The sequence below is a fragment of the Pelobates fuscus genome, chromosome 2 (genome assembly GCF_036172605.1).
Source record: "Pelobates fuscus isolate aPelFus1 chromosome 2, aPelFus1.pri, whole genome shotgun sequence".
NCBI lineage: Eukaryota > Metazoa > Chordata > Amphibia > Anura > Pelobatidae > Pelobates > Pelobates fuscus.
In genome coordinates this window covers 394721261-394739113 of record NC_086318.1, presented here as the reverse complement: position 1 = coordinate 394739113, position 17853 = coordinate 394721261, and the positions used below count along the sequence as shown (strand labels likewise).

Below are 17853 nucleotides of genomic sequence, written 5' to 3'. Positions count from 1 at the left end.
GGTGTATTCAATGTATATGAGAGCGATTAAAGGTAAGTGATTTTTTTTTCACAACAAGTTTTCTCTGTCGTATTTTGTCATTTCTAAAATGTCAGTTACCATATAGATTTTCCCACAACATCAAATATCTTCATAGTGACTTAGATAATCACTGGCCAGAGAGGAATATAGAAAATGTTATCTTAAAGGGGCACTCATTGCCCCCGCCCCCCCCCCCCCCCCCCCCAAAAAAAAAACGATTTAGCAGATATATTCCCATTGAAACCTTGTATCCATTTATTTCTGCATCTTTTTTTGGTGGAAGTGGTGATATATCTAAAAACAGCTGGCAAAAGCTGAAGATATCTTGAGAAGCCCTGGACAGGATGAATGCAGGGCTAATATAAAGTCTGTGAGTGTATGTGAATGCTCACAGGGACATTGTTACTAGCGGAGAAGGTAGACAAAGAAAAATCAGGTCCAGGCATTCCGGATATCATAGATGGCAGCTTTATTAGAACAGAAAAAGCACCGACATTTCAACCCACATAGAGGCCGAAACGTTTCTGCCTTTTCTGTTCAATTAAAGCAGAAATCTGTGATATGTGGAGTGCCTGGACCTGATTTATTTTTGTCTACTATGTTGGGGTTTGCCAGACCTGGATCTGAAGCACCTGGATTCTGAGGCAAGAGTGCGGTGTCCTACAGTTTGTGTGCATTACTACAGATTTTTTAGGGGAGAAGGTAGACATCCCCCAGTTATGTGTAACATAGAATGTAATGGCAGATAAGAACCATTCGGCCCATCTAGTCTGCCCAATATTTCGAAATACTTTCATTTGTCCCTGGTCTTATCTTATAGTTAGGATAGCCTTATGCCTATCCCACGCATGCTTAAACTCCTTTACTGTGTTAACCTCTACCACTTCAGCTGGAAGGCTATTCCATGCATCCACTACCCTCTCAGTAAAGTAATACTTCTGGATATTATTTTTAAACCTTTGTCCCTCTAATTTAAGACCTCTTGTTGTGGTAGTTTTTCTTCTTTTAAATATAGTCTCCTCCTTTACTGTGTTGATTCCCTTTATGTATTTAAATGTTTCTATCATATCCCCCCTGTCTCATCTTTCCTCCAAGCTATACATGTTAAGATCCTTTAACCTTTCCTGGTAAGTGGTTTTTTTTTTTTTACATTTTTTTTGCAGTGCAGGATTTTGTATACATTTTGAATAACCATTGTAAAGGTTAAACCAAGATAAAGCAGTGGTTTGTCATACAATATCAGGAAATAGTGCACTGTTTTTTTTTTATATATATATATACGTGACATGGTAGATCGGTATGTGCCAAACGGTTAGTCATATGAACTAATTACAATTAGATTGAGTCTAGTGACAACATTATAGTTGAATGAGAATGTGGTACCCACCAGAAATATTAATCCTAAAATATTGAGCAGGCTAGATGACTGGCTGGGTGTAGAAATTAATTAAACAAAAAGTATGCACGCTGAGTAGGTCAAGGTGTAGGTAACTGCTAGCTGTAACAGCAACAGTTGTGATTACAGTCAATTACTTAGCTGACCTGACTGGTTACGATGCGAGCGTGTTTGGTTAGTAGTATGTTAGGTCATGTGTGCATTCAAAATAACTGAAGGTTAACGTCAGCTTTTGGGAGTCTATTAGTAACAGGAGTCCACCACTTTAAATGTGGTTAATAGAGTCCTCTGTACCAGTGGTGACACTTTAGGGCGTCTGCAGGCAGTTCGGGTCTTCACCTTCTCTCATCCGATGCCCAGTCTGTGGGGCGTTCGCTGATCCTGTTTGAGCAGACAGTCTTTCTGCTGCGAGCTGTTTTCTGTGGGAGTGTAGGGCTGTTCTGCATTTGGGAGCCATGTGGCGTCTCTACTCGATGTTCCGCCATCTTGCGGTGCTGAATGTGTCTGGTTTCTGTTAGTTTGGGCACCGTCCTCTCTTTCCCTTGCTGCTTGCTTATCGCAGTATGTTCCCTGCTTCCTTGGGACGGCCGGCGTGCATTTCTTTGTCGTGTGCCGCTTCTTGCGGGGGCGTCGCTTTTTCGCCCTGCCGCCCCGTGGTGTCAGGTATTTGGTAGGTCTACGGGAGCGGGTTTGTGGCGTTGCCAGTTCAGCCGCGGGCCGGACAGGCTCCGATGTGCCCTTTTGCCGTGTTGAACACATGGTTTCTTTCTCTGTTTCAACTTGATTAGAATAAGAAATGGACAATGTTTCTAAAGGTGGAAAGCCTTTTTTTATAGTATAACTTGTTATTGAAGCACTGGACTGTGCATTTAGACCGGTTGGATTTATGACTGACACATAATACTTATAAGAAAGTAGATTAACTAATTGACAGTATGTATTCTGTTAGATCCTTTTCATTTTTGTAGTCACACTTCCATGTAGTCACAACAGAAATGACCTCTTCCAGTCCTAACATGCCTCATTCAATTTTAGTAAAATAACTTTGGGTACCATTAGAGTACAATGTATTGCACATCACATTTATGTTTGGATTATATATTTTTTTTCTCTTTCACTGCATACTAGCTTGCTTCCATTTTTAACACTCCAATAAAAGGACTACAATTATCGAGTATTCGTTTTTACATAGAGAAGACACTAAAAAGTGCTAATGTATTGTGAACTGCCTGATAGAATTAAAAAAAGGAAACCTCTATGAATTATTGGCACTATACATTTTAATGAAGCAGGTCTGAAATGGTTGTAAATTACTGAAATAACAATGCGAAATGTTACTGCAGGAAAAATGCAATTTATTGTCGTGTATTGCCACCGATCAGAATTTTTTCTGTTTGGAAGGACCTTTTCCTCTCCCCCCTATATCTATTACAAAGTCCATCTATTCAAATATAGCACCAATAAGATTGTTGGCATGTGCTGGTGTTGTATTTGGAATTGATTGCAGCTTGGCAGAAGAAGCACTGCTTTGTGCATAATTAATGCCAAACTCTGATTACGGTCACAAGCAAATAACACAAGTTTAAAGATACTGTTAAAATTTCCAGTTCATTGATGCTTTTTTTTCTTCACTTTGTTCTTATGAAAGTACAATACATATATACATATATATTTTTTTAATATCAGTTGATAAATAAAATGGAAGCTTGTGCCTTAGCCATTGAGATTATTTTGCAGATATTCATAACATAAAATCTATTTGGAATATCTGAAGTGTATATGTAACATCTGTAGCATCACATAAAGTTAGCCAAAATGGTTACTCAAGCACTGTCCTCATTTTGTTACTGATAAGAAAAAAAATACATGTATTATATCCTATTTGTGTGTTAATTTTTAATGCACAATGTAATGTCAAAGTAATCGAATAAATAAGTGCTTCTCCTTGCATGCCTCCGCAAGCCTGTGCAGCAATCTTTAAGCTATCTTTGATCAGAAGTTCTGATTATCTGTCCAAGGACAATGCAGTTAAAGGACCACTAAAGTCACCTCGGCCACTTCATCTCAATGAAGTGGCCTAAGTTCTGTAGCCCTGTCCTTTTAACCTTGTCACACTGACAGCCACAAGAGGTGCTACTGTCCCACTGACCAACTGAAACTTGGTCACGTGGAATGAAAGCTCCATAGGAAAGTATTGATCCAATGTTTCCTATGGAGAAACTTGGATACATGCGCAACACTAGGTACCCTGGACTCCTTTAGGAGGATTCGACCAACTATGAAGGAGTCCATGCATTCTCCATGACGTTGCGGAGGGAGGAGAGGTAATCAGTGCCAAAGGAGACCTGGCGCTGGAAAAAAGGTAAGTAAATATTTGTTTTCATTTTTACATCATATTGTGGGTGCACTAAATTGTTGAGAATACAAGTTTTTATTCCTAACGCATTAGTGTTCCTTTATCTTACGGCCTGATCACGTTCACAAATCCTGGTATGTTAACAAGCTATGAGTTGGTTTTATATACTTCAATTGCAAATATATATATATATATATATATATATATATATATATTTTTTATTTTTTATTTTTTTTTACTTCTGACCAAAGATGAATGCATTATAAAATAATACACATGAACAATTACATGTAATCTCTTATTTTTAGGAATACAAACAAAATGATAGTTTTCCTCTAAGAATGCTATTTCAATTTTATTTTAGTGATTTTCCCAGTTATTCCACTTAAAGCTGAGCTTTTTTTTCCCCCAAACCTGTTGCTCTTGTCTAAACATACAATCATAAAGAAGCGTAGCACTATAAAATATACAACTAATTACAATGTGTAGTAATACCACATATAACGTGCAGTAATTGCGCTTGTATTGAACAATTACTGCACTTTATAAGTGAGTGGTATTACTACACACTATAATTAATTGTATATTTTATAGCTCTACACAACTTATTGATTGTATGTTTTATAGCGCTACACTACGCAATAATTATATGTTTTAGTTTTATATGCTATAAGAGGTTGCAACACCTTTAAAGGGATACTCTAGTGCCAGGAACACAAAGCTGTATTCCTGTCACTAACGATCCCTCTGCCTTCGCCCCCCCTTGCGCCCCCCCCCCCCTATTTACTCACCTGACCCAAACGCTGATGTTCCTCGGCCCTGAGTCCAAACTCCTCCCCCTCCGATGGCTCGTGACGAGCGGGATCTAATGCGCATGTGCAGCAAATGCTATGCGCGCATTAGACCTCCCCATAGGAAAGCATTGAGTCAATGCTTTCCTATAAGGAAAATCTGTTGCTGGAGGTCCTCATGCAGAACATGAGGACGTCCAGCGTCCGATAACAGACCAAAAGTCAGTTTGGATTCCAGAAGCCCTCTAGTGACAGCCACTGTGGGCAGACTTAGTGCTGCAATGTAAACATTGCAGTTCTCTGCGACACACCACCCACACCACTTCATTGAGCTGAAGTGGTCTGGGTGCCTACAGTGTCCCTTTAATGGAACACTATAGACACCCAGAGAGTTAGAGAGCACAAGAAAAAGGACATACATATTAAACTTGTGTCTATATGTATATAAATGTATATGTGTTGTACAGCCTGGTACTAAGTGAGTGTCTACCGTACTTTATCGCAATAGGTGATTTGGTATGTTTACCTGAACATGTAACTATACTGAAGTTCATAATTTAATTTTAATTTTATTCTTTACAGGTGGAAAATTATGGTCACATATTGGCAAGTTTCTAAATAGAAGCATGGATGGAAGCTTTGATGTCCCAGAGGCAAAGAGTTACCAGTCAGATGAAGACTTTTTGAAAACTCTGGCCCCTTGTCCGAGAAATAGCATGGATTCCAAGGGAAGCAGTGACAAAAACATGCTAACAGTGCAGCCATTACAGAGCAGTCTTACGCTGAGCTCACAAGATGACAGTAGCACTCAAGAAGAAGAAGGAAGAGAAAGTCCTGTCAAATGGGTTGATTCAGCATCAAGTTCAGAGGAGGAATGTACCACTAGCTATATCAACTTGTTGAAGGAGTACGGACAAGAAAAAATTGAGCCTGAATCTCTAATAGAAGATCCGTTACTCAAACTTGGACATGAGGATAGTGTAAAAGATTTAGGCACATTGCTGTCCTGCCAGAAATTTAAGCTGCTAAATGATGAAAGTGAACACGATGCATTTAGACCGTCAGAGATGTCGGACACACTAAGAAAATCCAAAAACATCCCTATGGAATTTTTTCGAATAGACAGTAAAGATAGCACTAGTGATTTAATAGGTATCGATTTTATGGATAAGGCTTTTAACTCAAATTCTGAAATGCTGAAGCCCTCTTCTTCGTTCCAAGATGACATAGGTGAAATTCAAAGTAGTGATGATGGTAAACCAAGCATAGGCTCCCATGACACTATCAGCAGAGGATCAAATGACTCGGTACCAGTTATATCTTTCAAAGATGCAGCCTTGGAAGATGTTAGTAGCATTGATGAAGGCAGACCAGATCTACTGGTTAATTTGCCGAGTTCCGAGCTGCTGGATGAGAGTGAAGTAAGTTCAAAATGCAGTCCATTGGAAAGCGATGTTATGGACGACAAGTTTCTTGAAACACCTGATGTCCTACAGGTTAAGAGCAGTTTAGATCAATTGCAGGAGGAAAATGCACTTTTTATTGAAGGTCCCTCTCTTAATCAGCAGCCACAAAATGTGACAATGTATGAGATGGAGAATGGGAACATTAAACACCCCTCATCATCAGCTGACTTTGTCACACCAGTGAATAGGACAAGTGCTTCAGAACTTTTGCTTGTTGATCCAGCGTCTTTCTCCTCCTTACATTCTTCAACAACAGAAGAAACCTTACAACCTCAAGACGGGTTATTATCTGACATTCAGGAGTTTGGTGTCGCCCAAGAAACTCTCCCACAGGCCTGTTCAGACTTTTCTAACGAGCTACCCCAAACTCTAATGCTTGAGATCAAAGTTGAAGACATAGACGAAAAGTGCACCGAACGACGAGAGCAGAAGGATATCCATAAAATATTCCAGGAGCTTGACGCAAAATTATCAGAAGCGACCCATTCTTTCATCCCAGAGTCATGTATACAGCAGTGGGGCGCTCAAATAGTTTTAGCTCTAGATTCCCTGCACCGGGAAGGAATTGTGTGTCGCGATTTGAACCCAAACAACATCTTATTGAATGATAGAGGTCAGGAACTTTTGCAAATGCATTTCTTTTTATTCGCTGTTGCTTCCAATTAACTGAGTAGGCGTTTTATCTTGTAATTAGTATCTTCATTTCCTGTCTCCAGCTTCATTACCAGTGCTGCAAATTCACCCACTGTAATAGCTTCTAGTACTTAATGATGCCATTATTCTTAATGATACTGTTTTTAGCTAGAAAGAGAGTAATTACAGTTCACTTGTACAGAAAATGGAAGGGAAAAATGTTTTGATTTCTCCTGTCATTTTGTTTTTAGGACACATTCAGCTAACATATTTTAGCAGGTGGACTGAGGTTGAAGAATCCTGTGACAGCGACGCTATGGAGAGAATGTTCTGTGCCCCAGGTTAGATCAATCACCTCAAACGTTTCACTTGAAAAGTAGATTAGCAGCTTTCATTTCCTCCCGTAGCTCGTGTAACATACTTTTTATTAGAAATGTGTAAGTTAATGCATGGCCTGATATTCATGATAATTCCCAGTCTGTCATGTCATGGGAGATATGGCTTATAATTGAAGCTTTGTTGAACAGTAAATAGTCTTTTGTGTGTTTCGAAATGTCATTTTCATGAATCTGAAGTATAGATCTCCTCTGAATTTAGTATTCATTGCTTAGTGATCTAGCAAGCAAAAGGTTAATTGAGTTAGAATTCACATATATTTGCACATGCATAACGACAAGTATCATTTAAAAGGACACTGCGAGCACCATATCCACTTTAGGTTATTGTAGTGGTTATAGTGCATTTCTTTCATATTTAGTACCCAGACAGCTCACTACACATCTGATATCTTTCCCCATTCACCTGTCCATGTGCATGCACTTGTTGACTTGCAAGTTCACATCCAGCATATTTTACTTCTTTTACGTCTTGTGATGTTCTTTGGAATCTTGATAGACCAAATCAATATATGCACCCTCTTTCACACACCACAGGCCTTATCCAAATGTTTACATACCTATATTAATGGGAGGGGACTGTGCTTGCTTCTGTCTGTTAGGAGATATTTGTAAGTGATATTTACAATTATAAGGACATTTCTCCTTGCATTTTAACCTATTGGGTGCAGCATCAGTCAGAGTCCAAAGGTATAAACCCAAGCAGTGTGGTTAGTGGAACTCTGTATTAAATCCCTCTAGTATTAGAAAATGGCATGTAATATCTAACAGTAGGTGTGGCCTAAACAGAGAGCAAAGTTTGGCTACAAATGAGATGAGCTGTTGGAGAAATGTTCAGTTGTCTTTCCTAGCTTATCTTTTTGTCCTTTATAATAAGTGCATGCAGGAAGAGAGGGGTCAGTTGATTCCCCTACCTGCTAGTTATCCTGGTATGATCCATGCCCTTCTTAGTAACAACTGGAGGCTGGAGGAATGAGAGGAGATGGGCAAGAGCAAAATATATATATATATTTTTCCAAGCAGCCATTACATCTTTGAGCAAAGCCTGAATCTCCCCCCCCCCCTCCCCCCCATTAAAAATACAGCAGTGGAGGCCTTGTATGTCCACAATATCAGTAATGAACCTGGAAACCATCACTGTCTGTGTGACATGGTCCAGCAAATCATTCCGTATCTGCATTCATGTTCATTATCCATACAGTGGGTATAATCATGGCAGGCTGCCTCCGCTTATCAGCACTAAGAGGCAGTGTTCAGCTCCACAATGGCCAGCCTTGGCACAGCAAATGTGTGTGAACTACGTTTCACAAGATGCTACACTAGACTAAGGCCGACTCAGCATTGCGGGAATATAAACATCTGCAATACCAAGGGTAGCCAGTACTGAGTACACCTGTTTGTTTGTTGTTTTCTAAAGTGATTACAAAAATAAATAATTTGTTACAAATTATTAAAAAGATTATTTTTTTTTATTTTTTTTTAAACTGAGTTTGTGCTTAATCCCATAACATTTTGCAGAAGATTTCCACATTGTTTCTTGCTGCGTTACATCCTGTAACTTGGTTCTTTAGCCATCCTAGTAGGCTTCCATACAGACGACATGGCAAGGGACACAGGCCACCCTGGGTTCTGTCTAGATTTTTGCTATCATAGGGATTTCTCTGCCAGTGAAAATAAGTGTTATTTTGCTCCAGATTAAATTAATGAACTAGTAATACAGAGAAAGAAAAGCAATACAATCCACGGTGAGTGAATCAGCTTCTGATTTGCTTCAGTGATCCCAATAGAAATCTTTGCAGTGGAGTAGTTGTACCATACGTAGAAACGGAAGAGAACTCTTATTGTATTCACTGCCCATAAAACACTTTCGGAATTACATAGGAATTCTCACTTTCCAGCTCTTCCTCTCATAGCAAACAGACCCCAGGGGAATGAGGTACTCTTTGGAGCAAACTGGACATAATTGTGGAAGATTGACTTATATATAAATTATAGACTGCCTTAAAAAATATAATAAGGAATCAGTTAATCAAAGTGAGTAAATATAACCTTAAGTAATAGGCCATTAGGAAAAGTTATGAAAACTACATGATTTTTTTAAAATTTATTTTTTTTAAAAGCAAATCAACACTTAAATTAGATAAATAAATCACGCAATAGTTCCTAAAGGCTGCAGTGTTGTAAATGAAAATATATACAAGGTTCTAATGAGACATTTTATAAACTATATTGACAGACAATTCCATTTATGGTTATCATTTCTTGATGCCTGTCATTTCAGTTTTTGGTCATCATTTCTTGCAGTGAATTGAAAAACTTTAATTGCAAAAGTTAGGCTAGAATAGCTAAAGTGGAAAAATGCTACAATGAGCCTTTAGTCACAGCTTTGATATATTTGCCTAAATTGAGCAATTTTGTTTCACAATTGGGTGTGTATACTACACCGGCCTATACAGAGATCCACAGTGCCTGGTGCCTCTGTGTTAAATGCCACACTGACTCTTTCAAACTAACTGTATCCATTGTTCGAACCCCAACTGATAGAGTGATTCTATACAGTTATCTCTGCATAATAAAGACTGATCACATACACTGACTCAATCACCCTGTGTGTAAATAAGACTAATCACATACCCTGAACTGGTCAGAAATAGCCCAGTGTGTCTTTTTTCCCCCCCCTCTATGATTGATACCTGTTCTTCATATCGCCCTCTCTGTAGCAGGAAGTGATGGCATAACCATTTCTTCTGTGTTTCTTGTATACTATTCGAAAAAAAAATAAAAAATTATTTTGTAGTTATTATAACTAGATCCATTCCTGGTCCATTCCCAATTCTCTTACACCCCCTCATCTGAACGGAGGATCTTTTTTCTGCCTATTCCAGCACCTGATTTCTTTCTCCCCCGACCTGATCTTTTCCCTTTATGTAATACTTTATATTATATTTTAATTATATTATAATACTTTATTTTATTGAGTAACAATATTGCAGATACCAGAATAAGGATACTCAGTTTATGTACTGATATGCAAAACAAAATAAAACACTGTAAACCCAACCTATTAGAAGAATTAGTTAAGTATAGACAGATTATCGGTCGGCCTATATTCTGGATTTTGGCAAATATCGGTAGCGGCCACTAGTGATACCGATATTGCCGATAATGTGAGAGGTGGCGCACCGGCTATGGGGGTGCAACAATGGAGTGACCGGCAGGAAGAAAGTGCACAGTGCTCCCTCCTACCAGTCACTCAGTGTAGCATGGTTGAGCAGAGTGGACCGCTGTACAGGATTTCAGTTTCCTGTACCCGGCTGGACTGACAGGAAATGCTCACTGAGAGAGCACTTCCTGTCAGTCCGGCCAGGTACAAGAAACTGAAGCTCCTGTACCGCAGTCCGCTCTGCTTGGCCACGCTATAAGAGAGGAGCATTAAGGGTGGGTGGGGGAGAATGTACACTAAGGGACAGGGAAGGGAGAGGTACACCAAGGAGAAGGGAAGGCAGGGGAGGGGAAGCAAGAGGAGCACTAAATGGTCTTGAAACATTAAAAAACCTGACTGTATATTTTGTGCATTTACCACTTAATAAAAAAAAAAAAAGCTTTGAAAAAAAAAAAAAAGAAAAAATTCTATAAACATGGTCAGTGGTTTGCGTAGAAATTGTTTATTTTTTTTAAAAACGGTAAATGTACGGAATATCGGCATCGGTAAGCTATTGGACTGAAAGTTCACAGATTATCAATATCTGCTCCCAAAAATCAATACCAGTCAATCCCTACAATTAGTAGAATACATAATCTTAGCTTGGTAAATCATAGTCTAGAGGGGGAAACTGGGAACTAGGGATTATAAATTTGGGCCCAGGAGGATTCACAATGTACAACCAAGATCTTGAACAGAGAAATATGTGAGGTTAGCATAATATTGGGTAGCTTTTTAGTATATTTGTTAGTTATAATGCAGAAAAAATAAATGATTAAACATTCCTTATTTGTGGATATCCTCAGCATTGGTTATCTTGTCGGTAACAGTGAGCACCGCAGGGCTTGCATCAAAACTGGAACCGTAGCGTAGAGTAAAAAACATAATGGGAAAACAACTACCCTTACAAATGTTATATACATATCGATTTTAATTTAAGAAGGCATATATAACATCTGGGGGCGGTTAATTATACTTATCTCTTCTATATGATTCTCGACAATGACTAATACAATTTGGTGAAACCCTAGAAAGTAGGGAAATCTTAAGACACCGCAGCCTCTTAATATACACTAGCAGGGCTCTCCACGGATGTCTTATTGCCTGCCTGTCCCACTTGGGATTTTTAATACCGAAACTGGTAATTTACCTGAAAACTTCTGATTTAATAATTTATTTGTCTGTGTCCCTGTATTGAATGCCATTTTTGTTTTGCTTGCTCAGTTATCCATATGTGTGACTATATGTAACAATGCAAGGTGTTCTATCACATTTCACATATCCATTTGCTCCTGATGAGCAAGACATGTTAATGGGAGACTTGCAGACAAATACTGATTGGAAAGTTTTGTGCCTTTACCAGCACCTCTCAAAAATCCCAGCAGGTGGCAGTGTGTTACTGTATTTTCTTTTAACTCACACTCTCTTATGATCACAGGACAGTTTACTTTCTAGTAAGAGATTGGGAAAGTTAGAGTTTACAGGGCAGAAAGTGCACTGCTCTGAAAGTTTGGCCTCTCCATTACACACTTTGCAAAGTGCTTGAAATCCCCTTTTATTCTCTGGTGTGTAAGAGGCGAGGTTCATCCTGAAATATATAGCTACTCCTGTAACCTAACAGCTTCCCGGCACTTTATAGTCCTGCCTGAGTCTTACTTTGATGAATATCCAAACCAAATCATTCTGTCCAGCCATGATAAGTCCGATTTTTGTTCCTAACCCACAAGGGAAAACGAGAACTTATAAATCATTCAATGTCCATAAAATCGGTGACACTGCCTGAAAGAACTACTTTGTATGTTTGCCAGCAATATTGCCTTACATTTTCAATACAAAACAGTCCAAACAAGAGCATTGTGATGTGACATTGCTTTTGTTGCAGTCAAAACGGTGACAGCCTCGATGTTTTCTAAATAAGTGAAGAGCATTTAAGCAGCTTGATGTTTTCGGAGGTAGAGGGGGAGTAAAGTTTATCACTGGGTGAGGATGAAAATGATTCACTCCTGTTCAAACAACCCTTTGCTCCTGTTACCCCCTGGGGCCTCTTATCATACATTGGTCTTCAAAACATCATCCACCTGCCCTCCAATTTCGAATTATTGCAATATATCTTTTATCTACTAGTAACATGACTTTGTATTGGTTGAAAAAAAAAAAAAGTTAATGCAAAATCCAGTAACTCTTTTTGCAGACAAAGTTATGCAACTTCTGCAGAACAAAAATAAGTGAAAAAACAAAATATAAATAAAATAAAATCGCGGCTCTACTCATGTTTACTTAAATTGGCAACAAATACATAAACATGATAGAAACAAGAAGTTTTGGATATATATTATTTTGGTTGTAAATGGGTACTGCAAGACTTTGTATGTTCCTTATTCTATAAGTAGATATAAGAGCGTTAAACTATGTAGGTTGCTTTTCTGCAGAGCTAAAAAAAAACATAAATTTTGCTTACCGAAAATTTCTTTTTCCTGAAGATTAGAGGCAGTGCTTATACCACGGGGATATCCAATCTGGAGGGAAAAAACAGGCAGGCAAATCTCCAAACATTTTAATCCCTCCCCTAATTACCTCCTTTCCCATAAGTAGCAGCTCCTCCTGATCATCCCCAGACAATACATAAGCCAAATAGCTGCAAAATTACTTAGTTTATTAGAAAAAAGGGGCGGGAATTGTAGCACTGCCTCTAATCTTCAGGAAAAAGAAATTTTCGGTAAGCAAAATTTATGTTTTTCCTTTCAGATTAGAGGCAGTGCTTATACCACAGGGATATAATAAAGCAGATCCAGAGGGCGGGTTCATTTCACTACTGCTTGAAGCACCTTGCGCCCAAAAGCTGCATCCTCCGAGGCCAGTATGTCCAACTTGTAGTGTCTTGAGAAAGTATGGAGAGAGGACCACGTAGCCGCTGAACAAATCTGAGAAGGAGAAGCAGCCGCTCGCAGTGCCCAGGACGTTGAAACAGCTCTAGTAGAATGAGCCTTTAAAGGGCCTGCATGATTCATGCCATTCTTGGAATAAGCCAACTGAATGCAGTCCTTCAGCCATCTAGCCAGAGAACTCTTCGAAACCTTCATGCCTTTCCTTGTGCCCTTGAATAAGACAAAAAGACTGTTATCCTTCCTGAAGGATTCTGTCGCTTTTAGATATTGCAAAAGACATCTCTTTACGTCTAGGCAGTGAAATTTGCTTTCCAAAGCGTTAGACGGATTCTGACAAAAAGTTGGTAAGACCACTTCCTGGTTAACATTTGAAACAGAAAAAACTTTCGGGCTGAACGAAGGATCGAGCTTTAGAACCACCTTGTCCTGATGAAAAACTAAAAAAGGAAAATTTGCCCTAAGAGCTTGGATCTCACATACTCTTTTAGCAGATGTAATAGCCACCAAAAAAACAGTTTTCAATGAAATGATCTTTAGGGAAGCTTCCTCCAATGGTTCAAAGGGCGGCTCACAAAGCGCGGAAAGGACTAAGTTTAGATCCCAGGGAGGACAGGTTTCCCTAGCATAGGGCACCAAACGAGTCAGAGCTCTGAAGAACCTAGAAATCAGAATATTTGAGGCCAGGCATCTGAGGGAGAAGAAACTGATAGCAGAAACTTGTAATTTCAATGATGCAGGTTTAAGGCCTTTTGCAAATCCCATCTGAAGGAAACTTAGGATCTTCTGTATGGACGCGGAAACCGGGTTGACTTTAAACCTACAACACCACTGGCAAAATATCTTCCAAATTCTAGTGTAGATCTTAGATGTAGATTCCTTGTTAGTTGCCAACAGGATTTTAATCACTTCAGGATCCAGACCTTTGCTCTCTAAAATCTGGAATTCAGAAACCAAGCCGTCAACTGGAATTTCCGAAGGGTCGGAAGAGGCACCATGGCGTCCTCTAGAATTTCTCCTGAAAGAGGCAACTTCCAAAAGGTGGCCCCTGGAAAGTTCAGGAGAACCGAGAACCAACTTCTTCTCGGCCACCATGGAAGGATTAGGATAATTCTTACATTCTCCAGCCTTACTTTTTGAAGTATTCTGGGAATAAGCACTACTGGCGGAAAGATATAAGCCAGGTTGAACTTCCATGGAACTGACAGGGCATCTATGAAATCCGGCCTGTCTGCTGGATTTAGGGATGCAAACCGTCTTGTCTTCCTGTTCATTCTGGATGCCATCAGGTCTATCTCTGGAACACCGAAGCGGTCTGTGATGAAATTGAAAGTTCTGCATGACAGGGACCAATCTGCTTGTTTCAAATGATGCCTGCTCAGGGCATCTGCCACCACATTGAACTTTCCTAAAATGTGAACTGCAGAGATGGACATAAGGTGCACTTCTGCCCACAGCATGATCATTGAACACAGGCTTTCTAATCTTGTCGATCTCGTACCTCCCTGTTTGTTCAAATATGCCACTGTCGTACGATTGTCTGAACGAATATGAATATGTCGATTTTTGATGAGAAACTGAAACGCCAAGAGAGCCATCCATACGGCCTTTAATTCCCTGAAGTTCGAGGAACTTCTCATATCCTTCTCTTGCCAGGACCCCTGCTTCTTTATGTCTCCCAGATGGGCCCCCCAGCCCAGCGCAGAGGCGTCTGTTGTTATGATAGTGAAGGACTTCATCCGGAACGACAGACCCTCGTGGAGGAATCGAGAAGATGTCCACCACTGCAGACTTTTCAAAGTTAGATTGTTGAACCTCATCAGCCCATCTAGGCCGAGTTCCTGTCGATTCCAGACTAGCAGAATGTTTCTTTGTAGAGGTCTCATTCTGGCTTTTGCCCAACCGACTGCCGGAATTGAGGCTGTAAACAGACCGAGCAAGCACATGGCTTCTCTGATTGAAAACACACTCTTTACTCTGAGATTCCGGATTAACCGCTTGATCTTTAGTTTCTTTTCTTCTGGCAGGAATAACTTCATTGCGATAGAATCCAAAATTAGACCCAAGAACTGGATCCTTTGAACTGGCACTAGTTCCGATTTGTTGAAATTTATTAGCCAGCCATGCTTTTCCAGCGATTTGATGGCTGTCCCCAGATCTAACTGTAGTTGAACCTGGGACTCTGCAATCAACAGCCAGTCGTCCAAATACGGAATGACAGCGATGCCCATACCTCTTAGAAAAGCTGAAACGACTACTAGAAGCTTTGTGAATACTCTGGGCGCTGATGATAGGCCGAAAGGCAGTGCTCTGAATTGGTAATGTTTGGTTACCGATTGGCAGCATACCGCAAACCGTAGAAAACTTTTGCTGGATTCCGCTATGGGTACATGAAGATAGGCATCTTTCAAATCCAGGGACGCAAACCAATTTTTTGGGTGAATAAGCAGAGCCGCTGATTTTACTGTTTCCATGAGGAATTTCTTTTTGATAATCCGCTTTTTTACGGCTTTTAGGTCTAGAATAGGTCTGAACGAACCATCCGGTTTTGGCACCAAGAAAAGTCTTGAATAGGTGCCTTGATGTCTTTCCTTTATAGGAACTTCTTCCACCACTCTTTTTAGTAACAGAGTCGACACTTCTCGCATCAGAGAGAGTTCCATATCTAGAGACTGAACCCTGGAACATAGAAACCTGTTCATTGGGGCTTGTGATAATTCTAGAGCGTATCCGTGCTCTATCACTGTAAGGACCCAGCGATCTGATGTCGTCTCTTTCCAATGCTCTAGGAAGTGACTCAACCTTCCACCCACAGGCCTGGCGTCATAATTTTTTATTTCTCTTGGCAGTAAACCTTTCCTTCTTCCTATAATCAAAGGCTCTTTGCTGTTGACCCTTGAAATAGTTTCTACGAAAGGAACTTCTAAATGAGGGACGTGTCTCTGCGTTACGGCTTCTAGACTGCTTCCTATATGATACTGGTAAAGCTTTCCTTCCTTCCTTCATCTGTTTCAACAGCTCATCCAGTTTAGAACCGAAAAGTCTTCCTGGTTCAAAAGATAGTTCACACAGTGAATTTTTAGATGCCGCATCTGCAGACCAATTTCTAAGCCAAAGCGCTCTCCTGGCGACTGTTGAAATACCTATATTCTTGGCCGATAATTTCAGGCTTTCTGTAGAAGCATCCACTAAAAAATCAGATGCCATCTTGATATTTTTTAATAGCTTTAACGGGTCTTCCTTAGCTTCTCCCGTATATACCTTTTCTAGTTCTTCCAACCAAAGTTTTTGGGCCTTGGCAACGGATGACCCCGTAATCAAAGCTTTAGCTTGGGCTGCAGAAGAGATGAACAACTTCTTTAAAGAGGAGTCCATGCGTTTATCCATGACATCCTTGAGCCCGCTTGAATCTCCAATTGGTAATGTAGTCTTTTTACCTATTTGAGCAATAGGGACGTCCACTACAGGGACCGTATCCAGCTTACAGTCTTGCTCCGTTTCTATGGAAAAAAGAGTTTTAAAATGCTTAGAAATAAACGGCTTGTGACTAGGGAACTTCCATTCTTTCAAAATCAATTCCTTAATCTGTGGGTGAAAAGGAAACACTTTGGACTTTTTCCCTGTTTCCTCAAATCAAAGATGCACTGCACTTCTTTAATCAATTTCCCAATGGCTTCATCTGGGAAGGCAAATTCCTCATCTGAGGAATCACTGCCTGAATTATCTTCATACTCAGAACCACTAGTTCCCGAACTAGTATCAGAAGCTTCCCAAGATCTCAGTCTTTTCTTAGCATGTTTTACAATCTGCGAATCTTGGGCAACAGAAGCCTGGACTGAATGTAATGCAGCTGACTGCATATCCACAAATGTTTGCTGCATACTTTGCTGCAACCAGCTGAGAAAAGTGGACATTTCTGTTCTCTTTGCTTCCTCTGAAGCTTCTTTTGAACATACTGAGCAAAGTTTCTTTTTACAACCATCAGGCATAGGTTGGCCACACACAGAGCACATTAAATGCTTGGTTTTAGATGCACATTTCCCCTTCTCAGCAACTTTATCCATATTTTCCGGATTAGACATACTGGGAAAACAAGAAAACAAGAAAAGGGAAAATAATCAAAATTTTCTCCTTACGGATTCAGGCTAAGAACCATTTAAAATGAAAACTTAGCAGTCTTACCTTAAATGGTCTGAGAGTGTGTTGGAGGGCAGGTGAGAAACACACTTTACAATCGTTCTGAGAGCTCCTGGCAAACAGAGGTTGCTGCTGGTAAATGCTCATATAAGTCCTGTAACCAAACGAAAACGCCCAGTTCAAATTTGGCGCCTGAATCCAGGTTCGCATTGCGCATGTGCATAGCGCTCTGCGACTCCCTGGTGGAACGCAACGCAACCTGTGCGTGCGTTCCACCGACAGGACCTCCCAGCCGACGCACGCCTGCGTCCTTCGTCATACCGGCACCTGGCACGGCAAAAGACGGCAAAATAAAATTTGAGGGACCACGCCGGCCGGCGTGTTGAAGGCTACTTACCGGACATCAAGGAAGCAGAGCCTCCAGAGCCTCAGCCCTTCTCACCTACTTCCTGGAGAACCTCCTGTCTAACCTCCCCTGCCGAAGGCAGGCAAAGAACTGGGGATGATCAGGAGGAGCTGCTACTTATGGGAAAGGAGGTAATTAGGGGAGGGATTAAAATGTTTGGAGATTTGC

General features: G+C 40.2%; 1 protein-coding gene across 1 annotated transcript in view; it reads left to right on the top strand.

Moving 5' to 3' along the window:
* RPS6KC1 (ribosomal protein S6 kinase C1) overlaps window positions 1-17853 on the top strand; it is a 154799-nt gene that overhangs the window by 110133 nt on the left and 26813 nt on the right. The window contains exons 12-13 of the mRNA XM_063443840.1: window positions 5147-6643; window positions 6915-7004. Of these exons, the coding sequence (XP_063299910.1) occupies window positions 5147-6643; window positions 6915-7004 (1587 nt within the window). The remainder of the gene's footprint in view (window positions 1-5146; window positions 6644-6914; window positions 7005-17853) is intronic.